Below are 22,478 nucleotides of genomic sequence, written 5' to 3'. Positions count from 1 at the left end.
GAGATGGCCGACATCCTGAAGAGGGCCGACTATGATGGGAAGTATGGACCTTACCCCAACCCCAATGTCCGAAAGGCCAAGATCATGGCCAAAGTGGTCAAAAGTCTTCAACGGAAATTTCGGGGTACGTTGATCGAAAGATCAGCTCAGGAAGCGGTGGTCGGACCTTAAGTTAAGAGAACACGAGCAGTACAGAAAGATCCGGACAGTGCTGCAAAAAGTAAGTAGTTGTGCTGTGTTCCTATTCTTTTTGTCTTTATTATGTTTGTGCTGCTCCATGTGCTTTTCTTAACTGTTGTACAGTTTAAAATGTCAACTTTCATGTTCATGGGCACATTATTCGTTCGTATCAAACATTTTTCTTTCGGCCTATAAAACACCATTGTTTGGGCCATATGCATTTGCCAACATTTTTTAGGGCCTACTTGTCTGAAAATAATTTGGTTATGTAGATGTGTTTGTTAATAGAATGAAAGGCAAACTAGATTCTGTGTAAGGAGAGGACACTCAGCATCTGGTTACACATCTGGACGCTGGAGCACTAGTGAGGGACACAAGAACACCCTTTTTATTAGGGGGCCCACACAGGTGCTCCAGTGTATACTATAGGGGTGTCTCCATCTGTGAAGCTTGTACAAAACAGGTAAAGTATTCAAGCTTGACAAAGGACTCTAAAAATTCTACATCTTGGAACTCAGCCAAAATAGACAATTGTACCCCACTTCAAAGCAATGTTTCATATTCATAGTTCTTCTCTCAAATATCTGTGTGCTAAGTATACGATTTTTTTTTTACATAGGGGAGAAAAGACTCGGAGGACACCCCTCATCCGAGGAGACCAGAGACCCCCCACCTCTGGAAGAAGGGGAAATCCCCCAAAGACAAGAAGCAACCAATTCTTGGTCCATGAACTCCTCCCCACCCTGTTCATGGACTGGACTTGTGTCAAGGTCAGGACCCCAACACCAAGCCCCCGCACAGCACGAACTCTACGAGGAGTACGTATACGCAATATGGCTAGAAAACGGTTGGCTGCTCAGAACGAAGTAACAGAACGCACTGAAGAACAGCAAGGCCTGTGAAGAGCGACCTGAAAAACAGTAACGAACGAACAAGAACACAATGACTAAGTCACGCGGAGCTTGCTTGCACGCAGTGAAGAGCAGATACAAACCCACAAGCACAAACTGAACAGCAGAAAACGATCTGAAAACCACGAGTCTGAAAAAGCGCGAATCGTCTCTCACCAAACTTTTACTAACACGAGATTAGCAAAAGGAGCCCAAAGGGTGCCGCGTTTGGTTCTGAACTGGCCTTTTCTAGTCTCGTCATACGTGGTGTACGTGACCGCGTTCTTGGCGATCGGAAATTCTGACAACTTTGTGCGACCGTGTGTACGCAAAACAAGTTTGAGCCAACATCCGTCTGAAAAAATCCTAGGATTTTGTTGTCGGAATGTCCGAACAAAGTCCGACTGTGTGTACGGGGCATTACTGTGAATGTTTTTTATTCAGAAAAAATTGTACATATTGTAAAGAAACCTAGTTAACCACTTGCCGACCGCCTCACGCCGATGTATGTCGGCAGAATGGCACGGGCAGGCAGAATCACGTACCTGTACGTGATCTGCCTCCCGCGGGCGGGAGGTCCGATCGGACCACCCCCGGTGCCCGAGGCGGTCGGCAAATCTTCCCCGGCGATCGGAGGTGAGGGGGAGGCTATCCATTCGTGGCCCCCCCTCGCGATCGCTCCCAGCCAATCAGATCATTTCCCTGCCTCTGTATTGTACACAGAGGCAGAGGAAATGATGTCATCTCTCCTCGGCTCGGCATTTTCCGTTCCGGCACCGAGGAGAGAAGACTGCAATGTGAGTGCACCAACACAACACATCACAGTAGAACATGCCAGGCACACAATACACCCCCGATCCCCCCCGATCACCCCCCAATCACCCCCCAATCACCCCTCCCCCACCCCGTCGCACTGATACCAAGCAGTTTTTTTTTTTTATGATTACTGCATTGGTGTCAGTTTGTGACAGTTAGTGTGGTAGGGCAGTTAGTATTAGCCCCCTTTAGGTCTAGGTTACCCCCCTAACCCCCCCAATAAAGTTTTAACCCCTTGATCACCCTCCGTCACCAGTGTCGCTAAGCGATCATTTTTCTGATCGCTGTATTAGTGTCACTGGTGACGCTAGTTAGGGAGGTAAATATTTAGGTTCGCCGTCAGCGTTTTATAGCGACAGGGACCCCCATATACTACCTAATAAATGTTTTAACACCTTGATTGCCCCCTAGTTAACCCTTTCACCACTGATCACCGTATAACCGTTACGGGTGATGCTGGTTAGTTCGTTTATTTTTTATAGTGTCAGGGCACCCGCTGTTTATTACCGAATAAAGGTTTAGTCCCCTGATCGCCCGGCGGTGATATGCGTCGCCCCAGGCAGTGTCAGGTTAGCGCCAGTACCGCTAACACCCACGCATGCAGCATACGCATCCCTTAGTGGTATAGTATCTGAACGGATCAATATCTGATCCGATCAGATCTATACTAGCGTCCCCATCAGTTTAGGGTTCCCAAAAACACAGTGTTAGCGGGATCAGCCCAGATACCTGCTAGCACCTGCCTTTTGCCCCTCCGCCCAGCCCAGCCCAGCCCACCCAAGTGCAGTATCGATCGATCACTGTCACTTACAAAACACTAAACGCATAACTGCAGCGTTCGCAGAGTCAGGCCTGATCCCTGCGATCGCTAACAGTTTTTTTGGTAGCGTTTTGGTGAACTGGCAAGCACCAGCCCCAGGCAGCGTCACGTTAGTGCCAGTACCGCTAACACCCACGCATGCACCGTACACCTCCCTTAGTGGTATAGTATCTGAACGGATCAATATCTGATCTGCTCAGATCTATACTAGCGTCCCCAGCAAATTAGGGTTCCCAAAAATGCAGTGTTAGCGGGATCAGCCCAGATACCTGCTAGCACCTGCATTTTGCCCCTCTGCCCAGCCCAGCCCACCCAAGTGCAGTATCGATCGATCACTGTCACTTACAAAACACTAAACGCATAACTGCAGCGTTCGCAGAGTCAGGCCTGATCCCTGCGATCGCTAACAGTTTTTTTGGTAGCGTTTTGGTGAACTGGCAAGCACCAGTGGCCTGGTACACCCCGGTCGTAGTCAAACCAGCACTGCAGTAACACTTGGTGATGTGGCGAGTCCCATAAGTGCAGTTCAAGCTGGTGAGGTGGCAAGCACAAGTAGTGCCCCACTGCCACCAAGAAGAAGACAAACAGGCCCGTCGTGCCCATAATGCCCTTCCTGCTGCATTCGCCAATCCTAATTGGGAACCCACCACTTCTGCAGCGCCCGTACTTCCCCCATTCACATCCCCAACCAAATGCAGTCGGCTGCATGAGAGGCATTCTCTTTATGTCCTCCCGAGTACCCCTACCCAACGAACCCCCCCAAAAAAGATGTTGTGTCTGCAGCAAGCGCGGATATAGGTATCCTGTCCTGACAATTCTGTTCTTTGCATTGGTGAATGTTTTGAACGCTACCATTCACTAGTTGAGTGTTAGCGTAGGGTACAGCATTGCACAGACTAGGCACACTTTCACAGGGTCTCCCAAGATGCCATCGTATTTTGAGAGACCCGAACCTGGAACCGGTTACAGTTATAAAAGTTAGTTACAAAAAAAAGTGTAAAAAAAAAAATATATATATAAAATAAAAAAAATAGTTGTCGTTTTATTGTTCTCTCTCTCTCTATTCTCTCTCTATTGTTCTGCTCTTTTTTACTGTACTCTATTCTGCAATGTTTTATTGTTATTATGTTTTATCATGTTTGCTTTTTAGGTATGCAATTTTTTATACTTTACCGTTTACCGTGTTTTATTGTTAACCATTTTTTTGTCTTCAGGTACGCCATTCACGACTTTGAGTGGTTATACCAGAATGATGCCTGCAGGTTTAGGTATCATCTTGGGTATCATTCTTTTCAGCCAGCTTTCATGTAAAAGCAATCCTAGCAGCTAATTAGCCTCTAGACTGCTTTCACAAGCAGTGTGAGGGAATGCCCCCCCCCAGGGAATGCCCCCCCCCCCACTGTCTTCCGTGTTTTTCTCTGGCTCTCCTGTCTCAACAGGGAACCTGAGAATGCAGCCGGTGATTCAGCCAGCTGACCATAGAGCTGATCAGAGACCAGAGTGGCTCCAAACATCTCTATGGCCTAAGAAACCGGAAGCTACGAGCATTTCATGACTTAGATTTCGCCGGATGTAAACAGCGCCATTGGGAAATTGGGAAAGCATTTTATCACACCGATCTTGGTGTGGTCAGATGCTTTGAGGGCAGCGGAGAGATCTAGGGTCTAATAGACCCCAATTTTTTCAAAAAAGAGTACCTGTCACTACCTATTGCTGTCATAGGGGATATTTACATTCCCTGAGATAACAATAAAAATTATTTAAAAAAAAAAAAATGAAAGGAACAGTTTAAAAATAAGATAAAAAAGCAAAAAAATAATAAAGGAAAAAAAAAAAAAAAAAAAGCACCCCTGTCCCCCCTGCTCTCGCGCTAAGGCGAACGCAAGCGTTGGTTTGGCGTCAAATGTAAACAACAATTGCACCATGCATGTGAGGTATCACCGTGAATGTCAGATCGAGGGCAGTCATTTTAGCAGTAGACCTCCTCTGTAAATCTAAAGTGGTAACCTGTAAAGGCTTTAAAAGGCTTTTAAAAATGTATTTATTTTGTTGCCACTGCACGTTTGTGCGCAATTTTAACCACTTCAGCCCCGGAAGGATTTACCCCCTTCCTGACCAGAGCACTTTTTACAATTTAGCACTGCGTCGCTTTAACTGCTAATTGCGCGGTCATGCAATGCTGTAACCAAACGAAATTTGCGTCCTTTTCTTCCCACAAATAGAGCTTTCTTTTGATGGTATTTGATCACCTCTGCCGTTTTTATTTTTTGCGCTATACACGGAAAAAGACCGAAAATTTTGAAAAAAAATGATATTTTCTACTTTTTGTTCTAAAAAAAATCCAATAAACTCAATTTTAGTCATACATTTAGGCCAAAATGTATTTGGCCACATGTCTTTGGTAAAAAAAATGTCAATAAGTGTATATTTATTGGTTTGCGCAAAAGTTATAGCGCCTACAAACTAGGGTACATTTTCTGGCATTTACAAAGCCTTTAATTTATGACTGCCTATGTCGATTCTTGAGGTGCTAAAATGGCAGGGCAGTACAAAACCCCCACAAATGACCCCATTTTGGAAAGTAGACACCCCAAGGAAATTGCTGAGAGGCATGTTGAGCCCATTGAATATTCATTTTTTTTGTCCCAAGTGATTGAATAATGACAAAAAAAAAAAATTACAAAAAGTTGTCACTAAATGATATATTGCTCACACAGGCCATGGGCATATGTGGAATTGCACCCCAAAATACATTTAGCTGCTTCTCCTGAGTATGGGGATACCTCATGTGTGGGACTTTTTGGGAGCCTAGCCGCATACGGGGCCCCGAAAACCAATCACTGCCTTCAGGATTTCTAAGGGCGTACTTTTTTGATTTTACTCCTCACTACCTATCACAGTTTTGAAGGCCATAAAATGCCCAGATGGCACAACCCCCCCCCCCCAAATGACCCCATTTTGGAAAGTAGACACCCCAAGCTATTTGCTGAGAGGCATGTTGAGTCCATGGAATATTTTATATTTTGACACAAGTTGCGGGAAAGTGACAATTTATTTATTTATTTATTTATTTTTGCACAAAGTTGTCACTAAATGATATATTGCTCACACAGGTCATGGGCATATGTGGAATTGCACCCCAAAATACATTCTGCTGCTTCTCTTGAGTACGGGGATACCACGTGTGGGACTTTTTAGGAGCCTAGCCGCGTACGGGACCCCGAAAACCAATCACCGCCTTCAGGATTTCTAAGGGTGTACATTTTTGATTTCACTCTTCACTGCCTATCACAGTTTCGGAGGTCATAGAATGCCCAGGTGGCACAAACCCCCCCAAAATGACCCCATTTTGGAAAGTAGACACCCCAAGCTATTTGCTGAGAGGCATGGTGAGTATTTTGCAGCTCTCATTTGTTTTTGAAAATGAAGAAAGACAAAAAAAAAAATTTTTTTTTTCTTTTTTTAATTTTCAAAACTTTGTGACAAAAAGTGAGGTCTGCAAAATACTCACTATACCGCTCAGCAAATAGCTTTGGGTGTCTACTTTCCAAAATGGGGTCATTTGGGGGGGGGGTTTGTGCCACCTGGGCATTCCATGGCCTCCGAGACTGTGATAGGCAGTGAAGAGTGAAATCAAAAATTTACGCCCTTAGAAAGCCTGAAGGCGGTGCTTGGTTTTCGGGGTCCCATACGCGGCTAGGCTCCCAAAAAGTCTCACACACGTGGTATCCCCGTACTCAGGAGAAGCAACAGAATGTATTTTGGGGTGTAATTTCACATATTCACATGGCATGTTTGAGCAATATATCATTTAGTGACAACTTTGTGCAAAAAAAAAAAAAAAATTTGTCTCTTTCCCGCAACTTGTGTCACAATATAAAATATTCCATGGACTCGACATGCCTCTCAGCAAATAGCTTGGGGTGTCTACTTTCCAAAATGGGGTCATTTGGGGGGGGTTTGAACTGTCCTGGCATTTTATGCACAACATTTAGAAGCTTATGTCACACATCACCCACTCTTCTAACCACTTGAAGACAAAGCCCTTTCTGACACTTTTTGATTACGTGAAAAAATTATTTTTTTTTGCAAGAAAATTACTTTGAACCCCCACACATTATATATTTTTTTAAAGCAAATGCCCTGCAGATTAAAATGGTGGGTGTTTAATTTTTTTTTTTTCACACAGTATTTGCGCAGCGATTTTTCAAACGCATTTTTTGGGGAAAAAACACACTTTTTTACATTTTAATGCACTAAAACACACTATATTGCCCAAATGTTTGATGAAATAAAAAAGATGATCTTAGGCTGAGTACATGGATACCAAACATGACATGCTTTACAATTGCGCACAAACGTGCAGTGGCAACAAAATAAATACATTTTTAAAAGCCTTTTAAAGCCTTTACAGGTTACCACTTTAGATTTACAGAGGAGGTCTACTGCTAAAATTACTGCCCTCGATCTGATCGTCGCGGTGATACCTCACATGCATGGTGCAATTGCTGTTTACATTTGACGCCAGACCGACGCTTGCGTTCGCCTTAGCGCGAGAGCAGGGGGGACAGGGGTGCTTTTTTTTTTTCTTTATTATTTTTTTGCTTTTTTATCTTATTTTAAAACTGTTCCTTTCATTTTTTTTTTTTTAATCATTTTTATTGTTATCTCAGGGAATGTAAATATCCCCTATGATAGCAATAGGTAGTGACAGGTACTCTTTTTTGAAAAAATTGGGGTCTATTAGACCCTAGATTTCTCCTCTGCCCTCAAAGCATCTGACCACACCAAGATCCGTGTGATAAAATGCTTCCCCAATTTCCCAATGGCGCTATTTACATCCGGCGAAATCTAAGTCATAAAATGCTCGTAGCTTCCGGTTTCTTAGGCCATAGAGATGTTTGGAGCCACTCTGGTCTCTGATCAGCTCTATGGTCAGCTGGCTGAATCACCGGCTGCATTCTCAGGTTCCCTGTTGAGACAGGAGAGCCAGAGAAAAACACGGAAGACGGTGGGGAGAGGCATTCTCTCCCACTGCTTGTAAAAGCAGTCTAGAGGCTAATTAGCCGCTAGGATTGCTTTTACATGAAAGCCGACCGCTGGCTGAAAAGAATGATACCAAGATGATACCTAAACCTGCAAGCATCATTCTGGTATAACCACTCAAAGTCGTGAATGGTGTACCTGAAGACAAAAAAATGGTTAACAATAAAGCACAGTAAACGGTAAAGTATAAAAAATTGCATACCTGAAAAGCAAACATGATAAAACATAATAACAATAAAACATTGCAGAATAGAATACAGTAAAAAAGAGCAGAACAATAGAGAGAATAGAGAGAGAGAGAATAGAGAGAGAACAATAAAACGACAACTATTATTTTTTATTTTATATTTTTGTTTGTGTTTTTTTTTTTTTTTACACTTTTTTTGTAACTGTAACTTTTATAACTGTAACCGGTTCCAGGTTCGGGTCTCTCAAAATGCGATGGCATCTTGGGAGACCCTGTGAAAGTGTGTCCTAGTCTGTGCAATGCTGTACCCTACGCTAATACTCAACTAATGAATGGTAGCGTTCAAAATATTCACCAATGCAAAGACCAGGATTGACAGGAGGGACAATAATAGCGGGTGTCACGCCTATATCCGCGTTTGCTGCAGACACAACATCTTTTTTGCGGGGGTTCGTTGGGTAGGGGTACTCGGGAGGACATAAAAATGCCTCTCATGCAGCCGACTGCATTTGGTTGGGGATGTGAATGGGGGAAGTACGGGCGCTGCAGAAGTGGTGGGTTCCCAATTAGGATTGGCGAATGCAGCAGGAAGGGCATTATGGGCACGACGGGCCTGTGTTTGTCTTTTTGGTGGCAGCGGGACACTATTTTTGCTTGCCACCTCACCAGCTTGAACTGCACTTATGGGACTCGCCACGTCACCAAGTGTTACTACAGTGCTGGTTTGACTACGACCGGGGTGTACTAGGCCACTGGCGCTTGCCAGTTCACCAAAACGCTACCAAAAAAACTGTTAACGATCGCAGGAATCAGGCCTGACTCTGCGAACGCTGCAGTTATGCGTTTAGTGTTTTATAAGTGACAGTGATCAATCGATACTGCACTTGGGTGGGCTGGGCTGGGCCGGGCGGAGGGGCAAAACGCAGGTGCTAGCAGGTATCTGGGCTGATCCCACTAACACTGCGTTTTTGGGAACCCTAAACTGCTGGGGACGCCAGTATAGATCTGATCGGATCAGATCAGATATTGATCAGTTCAGATACTATACCACTAAGGGAGGTGTACAGCACCTATCAGGTTCTTCACCCACCTCCCTCTCTGACACTCTCCTCTTTTGAGGCACATTGCATTCGTCTTTTCTCTCCCATTTCTCTAAGAATTGCTGTCATCTACCGGCCCCCTGGACCGGTATCAGCCTTTCTTGATGACTTCTCTGCCTGGCTACCCTACTTTCTCTCTTCTGAAATCCCCACAATTATTCTTGGGGACTTCAACATCCCTGTCAACACTAACACTACTATTACTTCTAAACTTCTCAGTCTAACCTCATCGCTTGACCTGAAGCAATGGATACAGGCTCCTACCCACTCCAACGGCAACACCCTTGACCTTGCCTTCTCCTATCTGTGCACTCCGTGCAACCTTTCCAACAATCCATTCCCACTCTCTGATCACCACTTTATTAGTTTTGCTCTCTCCTTGTCTTCCACCTCTTCTCCCTCCAACCGCCCAACAGTTACACGCAGAAACTTTCGCCACCTCAACCCTTCTCTTCTCTACTCTGCTACTAATCACCTCTATGACAAAATCTCCCCCCTGTCCTGCCCCAACCTAGCTACTTTCATTTACAACAGCTCACTGTCCTCCTCCCTAGACAAGCTGCCCCCCCTCACTACACGCAGAATTAGGCCCCGACTGCTACAACCCTGGCAAACAGATGACACCAGAAGTCTCAGAAAACGTAGCCGCGCTCTTGAGCGCCTGTGGCATAAGACTAAGACCCAGGAAGACTTCACACAATATAAATCTGCCCTCCTAAAATACTACTCCTGCCTTCACACTGCCAAACAGACCTACTTTATCACACTCATCAACACCTTCTCATCCAGTCCACGTCAACTCTTCTCTACCTTCAACACTCTACTCTGTCCTCCACTGCCTCCACCCACCAACTCAATCACCGCCCAGGAGATTGCCAATCACTTCAAAACTAAGATTGATACAATTCATGAGGAGATCGCCAATGCGCAAAAACCTCCCCCATGCAACACCCCATGTCCACAGATACAGTCATTACTTCCCTCATTCAACCCTGCTACTACTACTGAGGTTGCTAAACTTTTATCTAGCACTCATCTAACCACTTGCCCCCTGGATCCTGTTCCCTCGCAAATGCTACGCTCACCCTCTGACTCGATTCTACGCTCTCTAACTCACATTTTCAACCTCTCCCTCTCTTGTGGCATCTTCCCAAACTCTCTAAAACATGCCCTAGTCACCCCCATACTAAAAAAGCCCTCACTGGATCCCACCAATCTCAACAACTTACGTCCCATCTCCTTACTCTCCTTCTCCTCCAAACTTCTTGAAAGACTGGTCTACAACCGATTAAGTGACCATCTGACCATGAATAAACTTCTTGATCCCCTTCAGTCCGGTTTTCGCCCTCAACACTCCACGGAAACTGCTCTCCTTAAACTCTCAAATGACCTACTAATGGCTAAAGCCAATGGACACTATTCTGTACTACTTCTCCTGGATCTCTCTGCTGCCTTTGACACAGTGGACCACCCACTCCTCATCGATAAACTCCACTCCTTTGGTCTCCGTGACTGCACTCTTCGCTGGTTCTCATCCTACCTATCCCACCGCTCCTTCAGTGTCACTTACAACTCTACTTCCTCCTCTCCTCTTCCTTTTTCCGTTGGGGTCCCCCAAGGTTCTGTTCTCGGACCTCTCCTTTTCTCAATCTACACCACCTCCTTGGGTCAGTTGATTGCCTCCCACGGCTTTAAATATCATCTCTACGCTGATGACACCCAAATCTATCTCTCCACCCCCCAGCTCTCTCCATCTGTCTCCTCACGCATTACCAACTTATTAGCAGACATATCAGCCTGGATGTCACATCACTTTCTCAAACTCAACCTATCCAAAACCGAGCTCATGATATTTCCTCCCTCAGGTGCCACTTCCCCTGATCTCCCTGTCAAGATCAACGGCTCAACTATCAACCCATCTCCCCACGCCAAGGTCCTAGGTGTAATCCTGGACTCTGAACTAACCTTTCGACCCCACATTCTATCACTATCCAAAGCTTGCCGCCTCTGTCTTCGCAACATCTCCAAGATACGCCCCTTCCTAACCATTGACACCACAAAGCTTCTAATCCACTCCCTGGTCATCTCCCGCCTTGACTACTGCAACTCCCTCCTCATTGGTTTACCTCTAAATAAGCTATCCCCACTTCAGTCCATCATGAACGCTGCGGCCAGGCTCATCCACCACACAAACCGCTCAGCATCTGCTACACCCCTCTGCCAATCCCTCCATTGGCTGCCACTCAGTCACCGAATTAAATTCAAGATACTAACTATAACTTACAAAGCCATCCACAACTTGGCCCCTAGCTACATCTCTAACCTAGTCACAAAATACCAACCTAATCGTTCTCTTCGCTCCTCCCAAGACCTCCTGCTCTCAAACTCCCTTGTCACCTCATCCCATGCTCGCCTTCAGGACTTCTCCAGAGCCTCCCCCATCCTCTGGAATGCTCTACCCAAATCCGTCCGTTTTTCTCCTACTTTATCCACTTTCAGACGATCCCTGAAAACTCATCTCTTCAGAGAAGCCTATCTGGCCCCCACCTAACAACTGTACATTTATCTTCTCAATCAGCACATCACCCACAGTTATTACCTCTTGTATCTCTTGACCTCCCCTCTTAGATTGTAACCTCTAAGGAGCAGGGCCCTCTGATTCCTACTGTATCAAATTGTATTGTACTTGTACTGTCTACCCTCAAGTTGTAAAGCGCTACGTAAACTGTTGGCGCTATATAAATACTGTATAATAATAATAATAATAATACTATACCACTAAGGGAGGTGTACAGTGCGTGCGTGGGTGTTAGCGCTACTGGCACTAACCTGACGCTGCCTGGGGCTGGTGCTTGCCAGTTCACCAAAACGCTACCAAAAAAACTGTTAGCGATCGCAGGAATCAGGCCTGACTCTGCGAACGCTGCAGTTATGCGTTTAGTGTTTTGTAAGTGACAGTGATCGATCGATACTGCACTTGGGTGGGCTGGGCTGGGCCGGGCGGAGGGGCAAAGCGCTGGTGCTAGCAGGTATCTGGGCTGATCCCGCTAACACTGCGTTTTTGGGAACCCTAAACTGCTGGGGACACTAGTATAGGTCTGATCGGATCAGATATTGATCCGATCAGATACTATACCACTAAGGGAGGCGTATGCTGCGTGCGTGGGTGTTAGCGGTACTGGCGCTAATCTGACACTGCCTGGGGCGACGCATATCACCGCCGGGCGATCAGGGGGCTAAACCTTTATTCGGTAATGAACGGCGGGTGCCCTGACACTATAAAAAATAAACGAACTAACCAGCGTCACCCGTAACGGTTATACAGTGATCAGTGGTGAAAGGGATAACTAGGGGGCAATCAAGGGGTTAAAACATTTATTAGATAGTATATGGGGGTCCCTGTCGCTATAAAACGCTGACGGTGAACCTAAATATTTACGTCCCTAACTAGCGTCACCAGCGACACTAATACAGCGATCAGAAAAATGATCGCTTAGCGACACTGGTGACGGGGGGTGATCAAGGGGTTAAAACTTTATTAGGGGGGGTTATTGGGGTATCCTAGACCTAAAGGGGGCCTAACACTCACTGCCCTAACACTGTAACTGTCACAAACTGACACCAATACAGTAATCAGAAAAAAAAAAAAAAAACCTGCTTGGTGTCAGTTTGTGACAGGGGGGGGTGATCGGGGGGCGATCGGGGGGGGGGGGATCGGGGTGTTTTGTGTGCCTGGCATGTTCTACTGTGTGTGTAGTGTGTTGGTGCACTCACATTGCAGTCTTCTCTCCTCGGCCCAGAACGGAAAATACCAAGCCGAGGAGAGATGACGTCATTTCCTCTGCCTCTGTGTACAATACAGAGGCAGGGAAATGATCCCATTGGCTGGGAGCGATCGCGAGGGGGGGGCCACGAATGGATGGCCTCCCCCTCACCACCGATCGCCGGGGGAGATTTGCCGACCGCCGCAGGCACCGGGGGGGGGGGTCCGATCGGACCCCCCACCCGCGGGCAGGCAAGGACGTACCTGTAAGTCCTTTTGCCTGCCCGTGCCATTCTGCCGACGTATATAGTCGTGCGGCGGTCGGCAAGTGGTTAAAGCATGTCATGTTTGGTATCCATGTATTTGGCCTAAGATCATCTTTTTTATTTCATCAAACATTTGGGCAATATAGTGTGTTTTAGTGCATTAAAATTTAAAAAAGGGGGGGCGTGGCTTGCGAGCACTCTGAATGGCAGCATAATCCCGGAGCTCCGGTACTGAGCTAAGAAATAGCGGCACAAAACATCCCATCGGGTCCCGTTTTCTACACCCGCAGAGGCAGAATACCTCAGGGCAGAGTCTGGAGCCATGTCCAGAAAACGAAAAGATCAGAGGAAGCCTCAGCGCCTGACGGACTTCTATGAAATGAAGCAGCATGACGGTAGGCAAGATGGCGCTGGGTCATCATCCACCCCAGCAAACAAATCCACTACCATCCTCCCTATGACGAACAGGCACAATCACAATACAAGCATCCATAAAAGCCCACAGCAATACTCTCCCTCTCCACCCTCAGGCAGCCCAGCTAAGGCAAAACCCCGGATGGATGGCGGGGGATTCACTGATACAGCCAGCCCCGCGAGTGATTCAGGGGATGACACACGTGAGTTACCTGACTCCATAGAAACTTTTCCTACCTCACATCAGCCTGTGATCGATACTGTCTTAAAAGACATGCTATTATCCCTAAGAAGCTCACTGCAATCTGACCTAATGAAATGCATGCATAAGTTTAACAACAATTTGCAGGCTGTTGAGACCAGGGTTGAGCACATAGAACAAAAAATGGGGGAATATGCTACTACTATCAATGATCTGGTAGACTCACATGAGGAAAGAGAGGGAGATACTGAATGGATTAAGGAAAAAATCGCAGACATCGAAGACAGAAACAGGAGGAACAATTTGAAGATAAGAGGGATCCCTGAAACTGTACAACAAGCCGACCTGCGTACCTATGTCTCCTCTTTATTTAAATCTCTCCTTCCTGATCTCTCCGACATGGAGATTACGATTGACAGAATCCACCGCCTACCAAAACCCTCTTACTTATCAGAACATATTCCCAGAGATGTAATCCTGCGATTACATTTTTATCAAACTAAGGAACAACTAATGATGGTCATGCGCAAGAAGGAACACATTCCTGCTCAATACCAGCATCTGCAGTTTTATGCAGACCTCTCTCAATACACACTACAAAAAAGAAAAAATTTGAACACCATCACTAAAGTATTGAGAAATCACAATATCACGTATAGATGGGGATATCCTACCAAACTGTCCGTTACAAGAGAAGGACGTACCCACGTAGTGAACTCCCTAGAGAAAGGACTTTCCCTTTTGGAAGAGTGGAATATCTTACCTGCTCAAGAGCCAGCAATCCCCAAACCTGTGGATCCAGTGTGGAAAACAGTCACCACAAAAAATGCTAAATCGCATAACTAAACCCAGATGGTCTATCATCTTTTAATTTTCTACCTTTTCTGGGCTCAGCGCACCAACCAGGAGCTCCTAAGCCCGAACTTTCTTCCCCCACTAACCTTAAACAGCAAACTGCTGTATACCAGTTTATTGTCTGTCAAATCCAGAATGACCTATGCAGAAGCTACTCTTTTATACCAAAGTTGATTCTGCAATGTTAACAGTTCATTTTGTTTTTTTTGTTTTCTCTTCAACATTTTTGAAGTTGCAGCAGTTGGATACACAAAGACGCAGCCGGAACAACACAATCTCCCTGTCACCCCAAAATGAAAACAACCTCAGCAGTGTACGTGAGTACCTCTTTTGTCTTATTTCACTGAAAGAAGATTTTCTCTGCAATACCAGAAAACACCACATGAGGGCAGCAAGACCTCAAAAATGTTCCCTCGTTTCCAAACACTATAGCATACTTTCCCTACAACCATGGGCATAAAAATTATTTCTATTAATTCCAAAGGCTTGAATCATCCTGCCAAAAGGAAATCCATGTGGTCAGAGGCAATCACCCACAAGTCAGATGTAGTTTGTGTGCAAGAAACGCACTTCTCTGCCACAGCAGCACCCTCTTGTACCCATAGGAGCTTCCCTTTCATTTTTTCTGCTAACTCCCATAACAAAACCAAAGGGGTCCTCACAGCAATAAGAGACTCTGTGGCTTTCACGCTTCACAAAGAAATTAAAGACCCAAAAGGAAGATATCTCCTATTAATATGCGACATTAATTCAATCACTTATACCATCGCTAACATTTATGCCCCCAACAAGCATCAACTACGATTCCTTAACAAAACGCTACAAAAAGTGAAGAACCTCCAGAGGGGGAGATTAATCATATGTGGAGACTTTAACGCAACCCCAATCCCACATCTGGATTCATCTTCCGGAACAAGACGTACAAACCCATCCCTCATGAACATCCTACATAAACAGGAACTTTTTGACGCATGGAGGTGTATGCATGCAGGAGAGAGGGACTATACCTTCTTCTCTTCTCCCCACAACTCCTATTCCCGAATTGACCTTTTTCTGGTGGATCAAAGCACATTAACCCATGTAATATCCACAGATATCAATACCATTACTTGGTCAGACCATGCGTCCATCACCATATCTCTAAAAGAAGATGCCGCACGCAATACATCCTACCTGTGGAGATCAAACTCCTACCTAATGCAACAACCGGACCTCAGGAAAAAAATAGAAGATCAGATGAAAGAGTACTTTAGCATCAACGCACCCTCCGTGCAAAACCATTTTACCTTGTGGAATGCCCATAAGGCATATGTGAGAGGGGTCCTCATACAACTGGGGGCGAGGGTTAAAAGGCAGAGGCAGCGGCACATAAAAGAGTTGACAGACAAAATTTCTCTGTTAGAATCCAGCAACAAACAAAATACCTCCTACTCAACCTCACATCAACTTACACAATTAAGATATGACTTGAGATTGTTATTACTAGAAAATTTTGAAAAGTCCTCAAAAAAGCTTAAAATGACATATTACGCCACGGGTAACAAAGCAGGTAAAATCTTAGCTTACAGGATTAAGGGCATTAGATACAAAACAAAAATTCCATACATTCTACACCCCCTTACCAAACATAAACTGTTCCATCCACAGGACATAGCAGACACCTTCACTCAATATTACAGTAACCTGTACAATCTGAAAGATGACATGGACACCCCTCAACCCACTACTGATGCAATTAATGCATTCTTACAACAACTAGACATCCCTACACTGTCACAAGAACAACTTCAAACTCTAAACCAAACATTCAGCATAGAAGAAATACATGCTGCTATCGACTCACTACCAAGTAACAAATCTCCAGGCCCTGATGGATTCTCAGGAGACTATTATAAAACCTTCAAACACATATTAAGCCCATATTTACAACGCACTTTTGATGCTGCTGCTGCCTCTGCCTCCTTTCCTCCAGAAATGTTAAATGCAATAATAATAACACTGCCTAAGCCAGGGAAGGAGCCCAATATACCCCCAAACTTCAGACCGATCTCACTCCTCAATATAGATCTGAAAGTGTACGCAAAAATTATAGCATCCCGATTATTAAATCTCCTCCCACTTCTCATTCATCCTGATCAAACAGGATTTACCAAGGGTCGACAGACATCCGACGCAACCCGACGACTGACAAATATTATACACTTGGCGAGAGAGCATAAAAGGCCTTCTCTGCTTCTAGCTCTGGACGCAGAGAAGGCCTTTGACCGCATCCATTGGCAATACCTCGCTCAAGTATTGAGAAGGTTTGGTTTTTCTGGTACTATACTCTCTGCGATCTTGGCACTGTACTCTAAGCCTTCTGCTCAAGTGCTTGCATCTGGAACACTGTCTAAGCCATTCAGTATCACGAACGGGACTAGACAGGGGTGTCCCTTATCCCCTCTAATCTTCAACCTGCTAATGGAGCCCTTAGCTATATACATCCGAACAAACCCCAATATTACCGGTTTCCGTATAAATAACTCAATACATAAGATCAGCCTATTTGCTGACGACATAATCATGATTCTAACCAATGCGGAATCTTCCCTGGCTTCGGTACATAAGGCCTTAGACATGTTTCATAAGATTTCTTACTATAAAGTGAACGAGAGTAAATCATATATCATGGGAATAGGCATTGACGCATCCCTTCAAAAGAAATTGAGTGACAAATTTCCCTACACATGGGAAAATGATGGGATAAAATATCTAGGGATAACACTTACAGCATTGACAAGTAATCTAGTCGCAGCCAACTACACTACATTTCTGGGTTCATTGAACAAAAAACTTCTAGACATAGACAAAATGGAACTTTCGTGGACAGGCAGACTGGCGGCATTTAAGATGATCATCCTGCCACAGCTTCTCTATCTATTTAGGGCGTTGCCAGTCCCTGTTCCCAACACATTTTTCTCTAAAGCTCAAATTATGATAAATAGATACCTTTGGCAAGGAAAAAGGGCCAGGTGTGCCTATAAGAAATTAACTAATGCTAGAGATGCGGGAGGAATAGGTCATGTTATCTTAAAAGATTATCATACAGCAACAATCTTATCACAAGCAAAATCTTGGTTTAATCCTGTTCAGACCCATAGATGGGTAGAATTGGAAGAAGCACAACTTCCGAGAGGTAATCTAGCTGACACACTATTGACCTGCCATGCCCGACCTTACGTATACTCACATATGTCTCCTACAATGATAGCTACACTAACAACATGGAGGTCCTTTTTAACATCAGACTTCTCTAGTCAGATGACTAAGCCCATACCGATTGCCACATCTAGCCTCCCACTAAACATTCCACATTTAAATATATCACACTGGATAACCAAAGGTATTTTGACACTAGACGACCTCAGAGTTGGTTCCTCATTCAAATCATTTGAGACTCTCCAAGTGCAATATGGTTTGGATGACACTGACCACTATAGATACCTTCAAATAAAGCACTATCTTCATAGAGTTCCAGCAACATCTATAAAGGTTCCGTGGAGGGTGTATCTATATCTTACCAATCCTAATACCAACATAAAAGGTATATCACTTTTTTACAACATACTTAACAACAAACAAGAGTTCAAAAAGACTAATAACATAGAGGCGTGGGAAAGAGATCTGGGCATGTCATTTACAGATGAGCAATGGCAAAAAGCACTCCGCAATACCTATATTGCAACTAAATGCGTCAAACTATGGGAGACAACACATAAAATAACACTCCGGTGGTACCTAACCCCACAACAGATATCCAAATTTGCGAAACAGGCCTCTCCTCTGTGCTGGAGAAACTGTGGAGGTAGGGGTACATTACATCACATACTATGGGAATGTCGGGTTCTACATGCAGTTTGGAAAAAAGTATTCAACCTAATATCAGAACTCACATGCTCAGTAGTAACTCCAGATGCAGCATTAGCAGTCTTATCAATAGGAATAGAAAATATACCAATCAATTCTAGAACCATAGTTACCCATATACTACTGAGTACGAGACTGACAATATTAAGGAAATGGAAAGACGCATCACCTCCTTCACTTAAAGAAATAGTTGAAATGACCAACACACATGCTACCTACGAGCTGATGTTCGCTGCAGCTCAAGGTAATTATCATAAGGTAGATGTAAGGTGGCACAGGTGGACTGTATGGTACTCACATGTATATAGAAGCAGGAATTCAATCCCCTGATTTTATATAATTTAGTTAATACAGGATGTTAAACTGCTGCATACTCTTTTTACTCTTTATACTCTTTATACTTTTCATACTCTTTATACTTGTATTTTTATTGATTATTTATTTTAGAGCTTAGTTTCTTTAGCTCACAGTTTCTATATTATTTTCTTGTTATTTAAATAAGGTAAATGAACCCAATAGCGGGACAAACTGTCCCAGACCTAGTCTCGTTAAGTTACGCACCAATTGCACTAACTCAGCTGATTGTAACATGTGCATATTGTACTTATAACGTATTAATATATGTATACAATGTCCACTGGATAAAGGTGTATGTAACTTCCCTATTGTTCGCATACCAATAAAAATTATTGAAATTAAAATTTAAAAAAGTGTGTTTTTTCCCCAAAAAATGCGTTTGAAAAATCGCTGCGCAAATACTGTGTGAAAAAAAAATTAAACACCCACCATTTTAATCTGTAGGGCATTTTCTTTAAAAAAATATATAATGTTTGGGGGTTCAAAGTAATTTTCTTGTAAAAAAAAATAACTTTTTCATGTAAACAATGAGTGTCAGAAAGGGCTTTGTCTTCAAGTGGTTAGAAAAGTGGGTGATGTGTGACATAAGCTTCTAAATGTTATGCATAAAATGCCAGGACAGTTCAAACCCCCCCCCAAATGACCCCATTTTGGAAAGTAGACACCCCAAGCTATTTGCTGAGAGGCATGTTGAGTCCATGGAATATTGTGACACAAGTTGCGGGAAAGAGACAATTTTTTTTTTTTTGCACAAAGTTGTCACTAAATGATATATTGCTCAAACATGCCATGGGAATATGGGAAATTACACCCCAAAATACATTCTGTTGCTTCTCCTGAGTACGGGGATACCACATGTGTGAGACTTTTTGGGAGCCTAGCCGCGTACGGGACCCCAAAAACCAAGCACCGCCTTCAGGCTTTCTAAGGGCGTAAATTTTTGATTTCACTCTTCACTGCCTATCACAGTTTCGGAGGCCATGGAATGCCCAGGTGGCACAAAACCCCCCCAAATGACCCTATTTTGGAAAGTAGAAACCCCAAGCTATTTGTTGAGAGGTATAGTGAGTATTTTGCAAACCTCACTTTTTGTCACAAAGTTTTGAAAATTGAAAAAAGAAAAAAAAATGTTTTTTCTTGTCTTTCTTCATTTTCAAAAACAAATGAGAGCTGCAAAATAGTCACCATGTCTCTCAGCAAATAGCTTGGGGTGTCTACTTTCCAAAATGGGGTCATTTGGGGGGGGGGGTTTCTGCCACCTGGGCATTCCATGGCCTCCGAAACTGTGATAGGCAGTGAAGAGTGAAATCAAAAATTTACACCCTTAGAAATCCTGAAGGCGGTGATTGGTTGTTGGGGCCCCGTACGCGGCTAGGCTCCCAAAAAGTCCCACACATGTGGTATCCCCATACTCAGGAGAAGCAGCTAAATGTATTTTGGAGTGCAATTCCACATATGCCCATGGCCTGTGTGAGCAATATATCATTTAGTGACAACTTTTTGTAATTTTTTTTTTTTTGTCATTATTCAATCACTTGGGACAAAAAAAAATAATATTCAATGGGCTCAAAATGCCTCTCAGCAATTTCCTTGGGGTGTCTACTTTCCAAAATGGGGTCATTTGGGGGGGGGGGGGTTGTACTGCCCTGCCATTTTAGCACCTCAAGAAATGACATAGGCAGCCATAAACTAAAAGCTGTGTAAATTCCAGAAAATGTACCCTAGCTTGTAGACGCTATAACTTTTGCGCAAACCAATAAATATACACTTATTGACATTTTTTTTTACCAAAGACATGTGGCCGAATACATTTTGGCCTAAATGTATGACTAAAATTGAGTTTATTGGATTTTTTTATAACAAAAAGTAGAAAATATCATTTTTTTTCAAAATTTTCGGTCTTTTTCCGTTTATAGCACAAAAAATAAAAACGGCAGAGGTGATCAAATACCATCAAAAGAAAGCTCTATTTGTGGGAAGAAAAGGACGCAAATTTCGTTTGGGTACAGCATTGCATGACCGCGCAATTAGCAGTTAAAGTGACGCAGTGCCAAATGGTAAAAAGTGCTCTGGTCAGGAAGGGGGTAAATTCTTCCGGGGCTGAAATGGTTAAAACATCTGGGATTCCATTCAAATAGCAGGTCTGGACAACATTGTAAAGGCTTTTGAACAAAATTGATTTATCTTAGTAATGGCAAGAAAGAATGTTCTGAGAAATGAGTTTTCTACAGACACTTGAACGAAAATCGAATCGTATATAACTAGCTTTGGAAACTTAGGGGTTTATTTACTAAAGGTAAATACACTTTGCACTACAGGTGTACTGCAAGTGCACTTGGAAGTGCAGTCACTGTAGATCTGAGGGGGACATGCAAGGAAAATAAAAAACAGCATTTTATCTTGCACATGATTGGATGATAAAATCAGCAGAGCTTCCCCTCATTTCAGATCTTCCCCTCAGATCTACAGCGACTGCACTTCCAAGTGCACTTGTAGTGCAAAGTGGATTTGCCTTTAGTAAATCAACCCCATAGTCTCTATTGTCTGCCTCAGTCCTAACAGTTTACCAGTGTCAGCCTAGAAACCTTGTGTTTTTATTCAGGTGTTAACATTTCATATTAAAAAATATATCCAATAATAAACACAAAAGATATTAATAAATGATCATGATTGGACTAGCAGTAATCACATAATTTCATATCTGCTAATGACATCTGGTAGAACAGTCTACTATACCAAGTATACTATTTTATACACCCTTATTATGAGAGGTACTCAGGGCTTTTTTTCAGGGGGAACTTGGTGGAACTCAGTTCCACCACCTCTGGCTCAGACCCTTTGGTGCCTGCTCACCACAATCACTTTTAAACACAGAAGTCAGGTTTCTGTGTTTACAAGTGACAGCTCTGCACTCTGTATGTAATGCAATCCTGGTATTTAATGCCCCTTTAAGACCCTCCTACTGTTTTCGTGAAATTTTACTGAACACACCCACTATTTGATGTGATTTGGAGGGTGTGTGTAGGGAGAGGGATTTTGTAGGGCCGTAGTTAAGTTCCAGCACCTATTGTTTGAGAAAAAAAGCTCTGGAGGTACTATACACTCTTAGTATGAGAAGTACTTACATTTGTCCAGAGGCATGATAACGCAAGGATAGAGAAGCTGCTGCTCTACCTGTCTGCAGATGACTGGTATGGCACAGGTGTGGCAGTGGCAGTGTATCTCACACAGAGAGGGTATACACCCATGCATTAGATGCTTACTTGCCTAGTTCAGTTCATATAATTTATTACAGCTAGGACGTGTGGAAGGTCTCAATTTACCTGCTAACAATGCTAAAGGATGTCTTGTTCTATTAATGCATCCACATTGACAGTAAAGGTGTGATCTTGTTGGGGTTGATTTACTAAAGGCAAATAAACACTTTGCAAAGTGAAGTTGCTCCAGAGCTTAATAAATGAGACAAATCTTCACTTTGTAAAGAATACCCAATCACATGCAAGGAAAAAGTAAAAAAAAAAACGGTATTTTTGCATGCACATGATTGGACGATTGAAGTCAGCAGAGCTTCTACTCATTTACTAAGCTCTGGAGCAACTGCACTTTGCAAAGTGCACAGTCTATTTGCCTTTAGTAAATCAACCCCAATATTTCCTTTATGATTTGTGTGCTTTAT

General features: G+C 43.6%; 1 protein-coding gene across 1 annotated transcript in view; it reads right to left on the bottom strand.

Moving 5' to 3' along the window:
* LOC141108406 (histo-blood group ABO system transferase-like) overlaps positions 1-21,991 on the bottom strand; it is a 258,225-nt gene extending 236,234 nt beyond the window's left edge. The window contains exon 1 of the mRNA XM_073599998.1: positions 21,928-21,991. Coding sequence (XP_073456099.1) covers positions 21,928-21,943 — 16 coding nt within the window. The 5' untranslated portion in view covers positions 21,944-21,991. The remainder of the gene's footprint in view (positions 1-21,927) is intronic.
* Between the last annotated feature and the right edge of the window lie 487 nt (positions 21,992-22,478).

Source organism: Aquarana catesbeiana, linkage group LG09 (genome assembly GCF_042186555.1).
Source record: "Aquarana catesbeiana isolate 2022-GZ linkage group LG09, ASM4218655v1, whole genome shotgun sequence".
NCBI lineage: Eukaryota > Metazoa > Chordata > Amphibia > Anura > Ranidae > Aquarana > Aquarana catesbeiana.
Note: the sequence above shows the minus strand (reverse complement) of the source record. Positions and strands in the feature narration are given on the sequence as shown.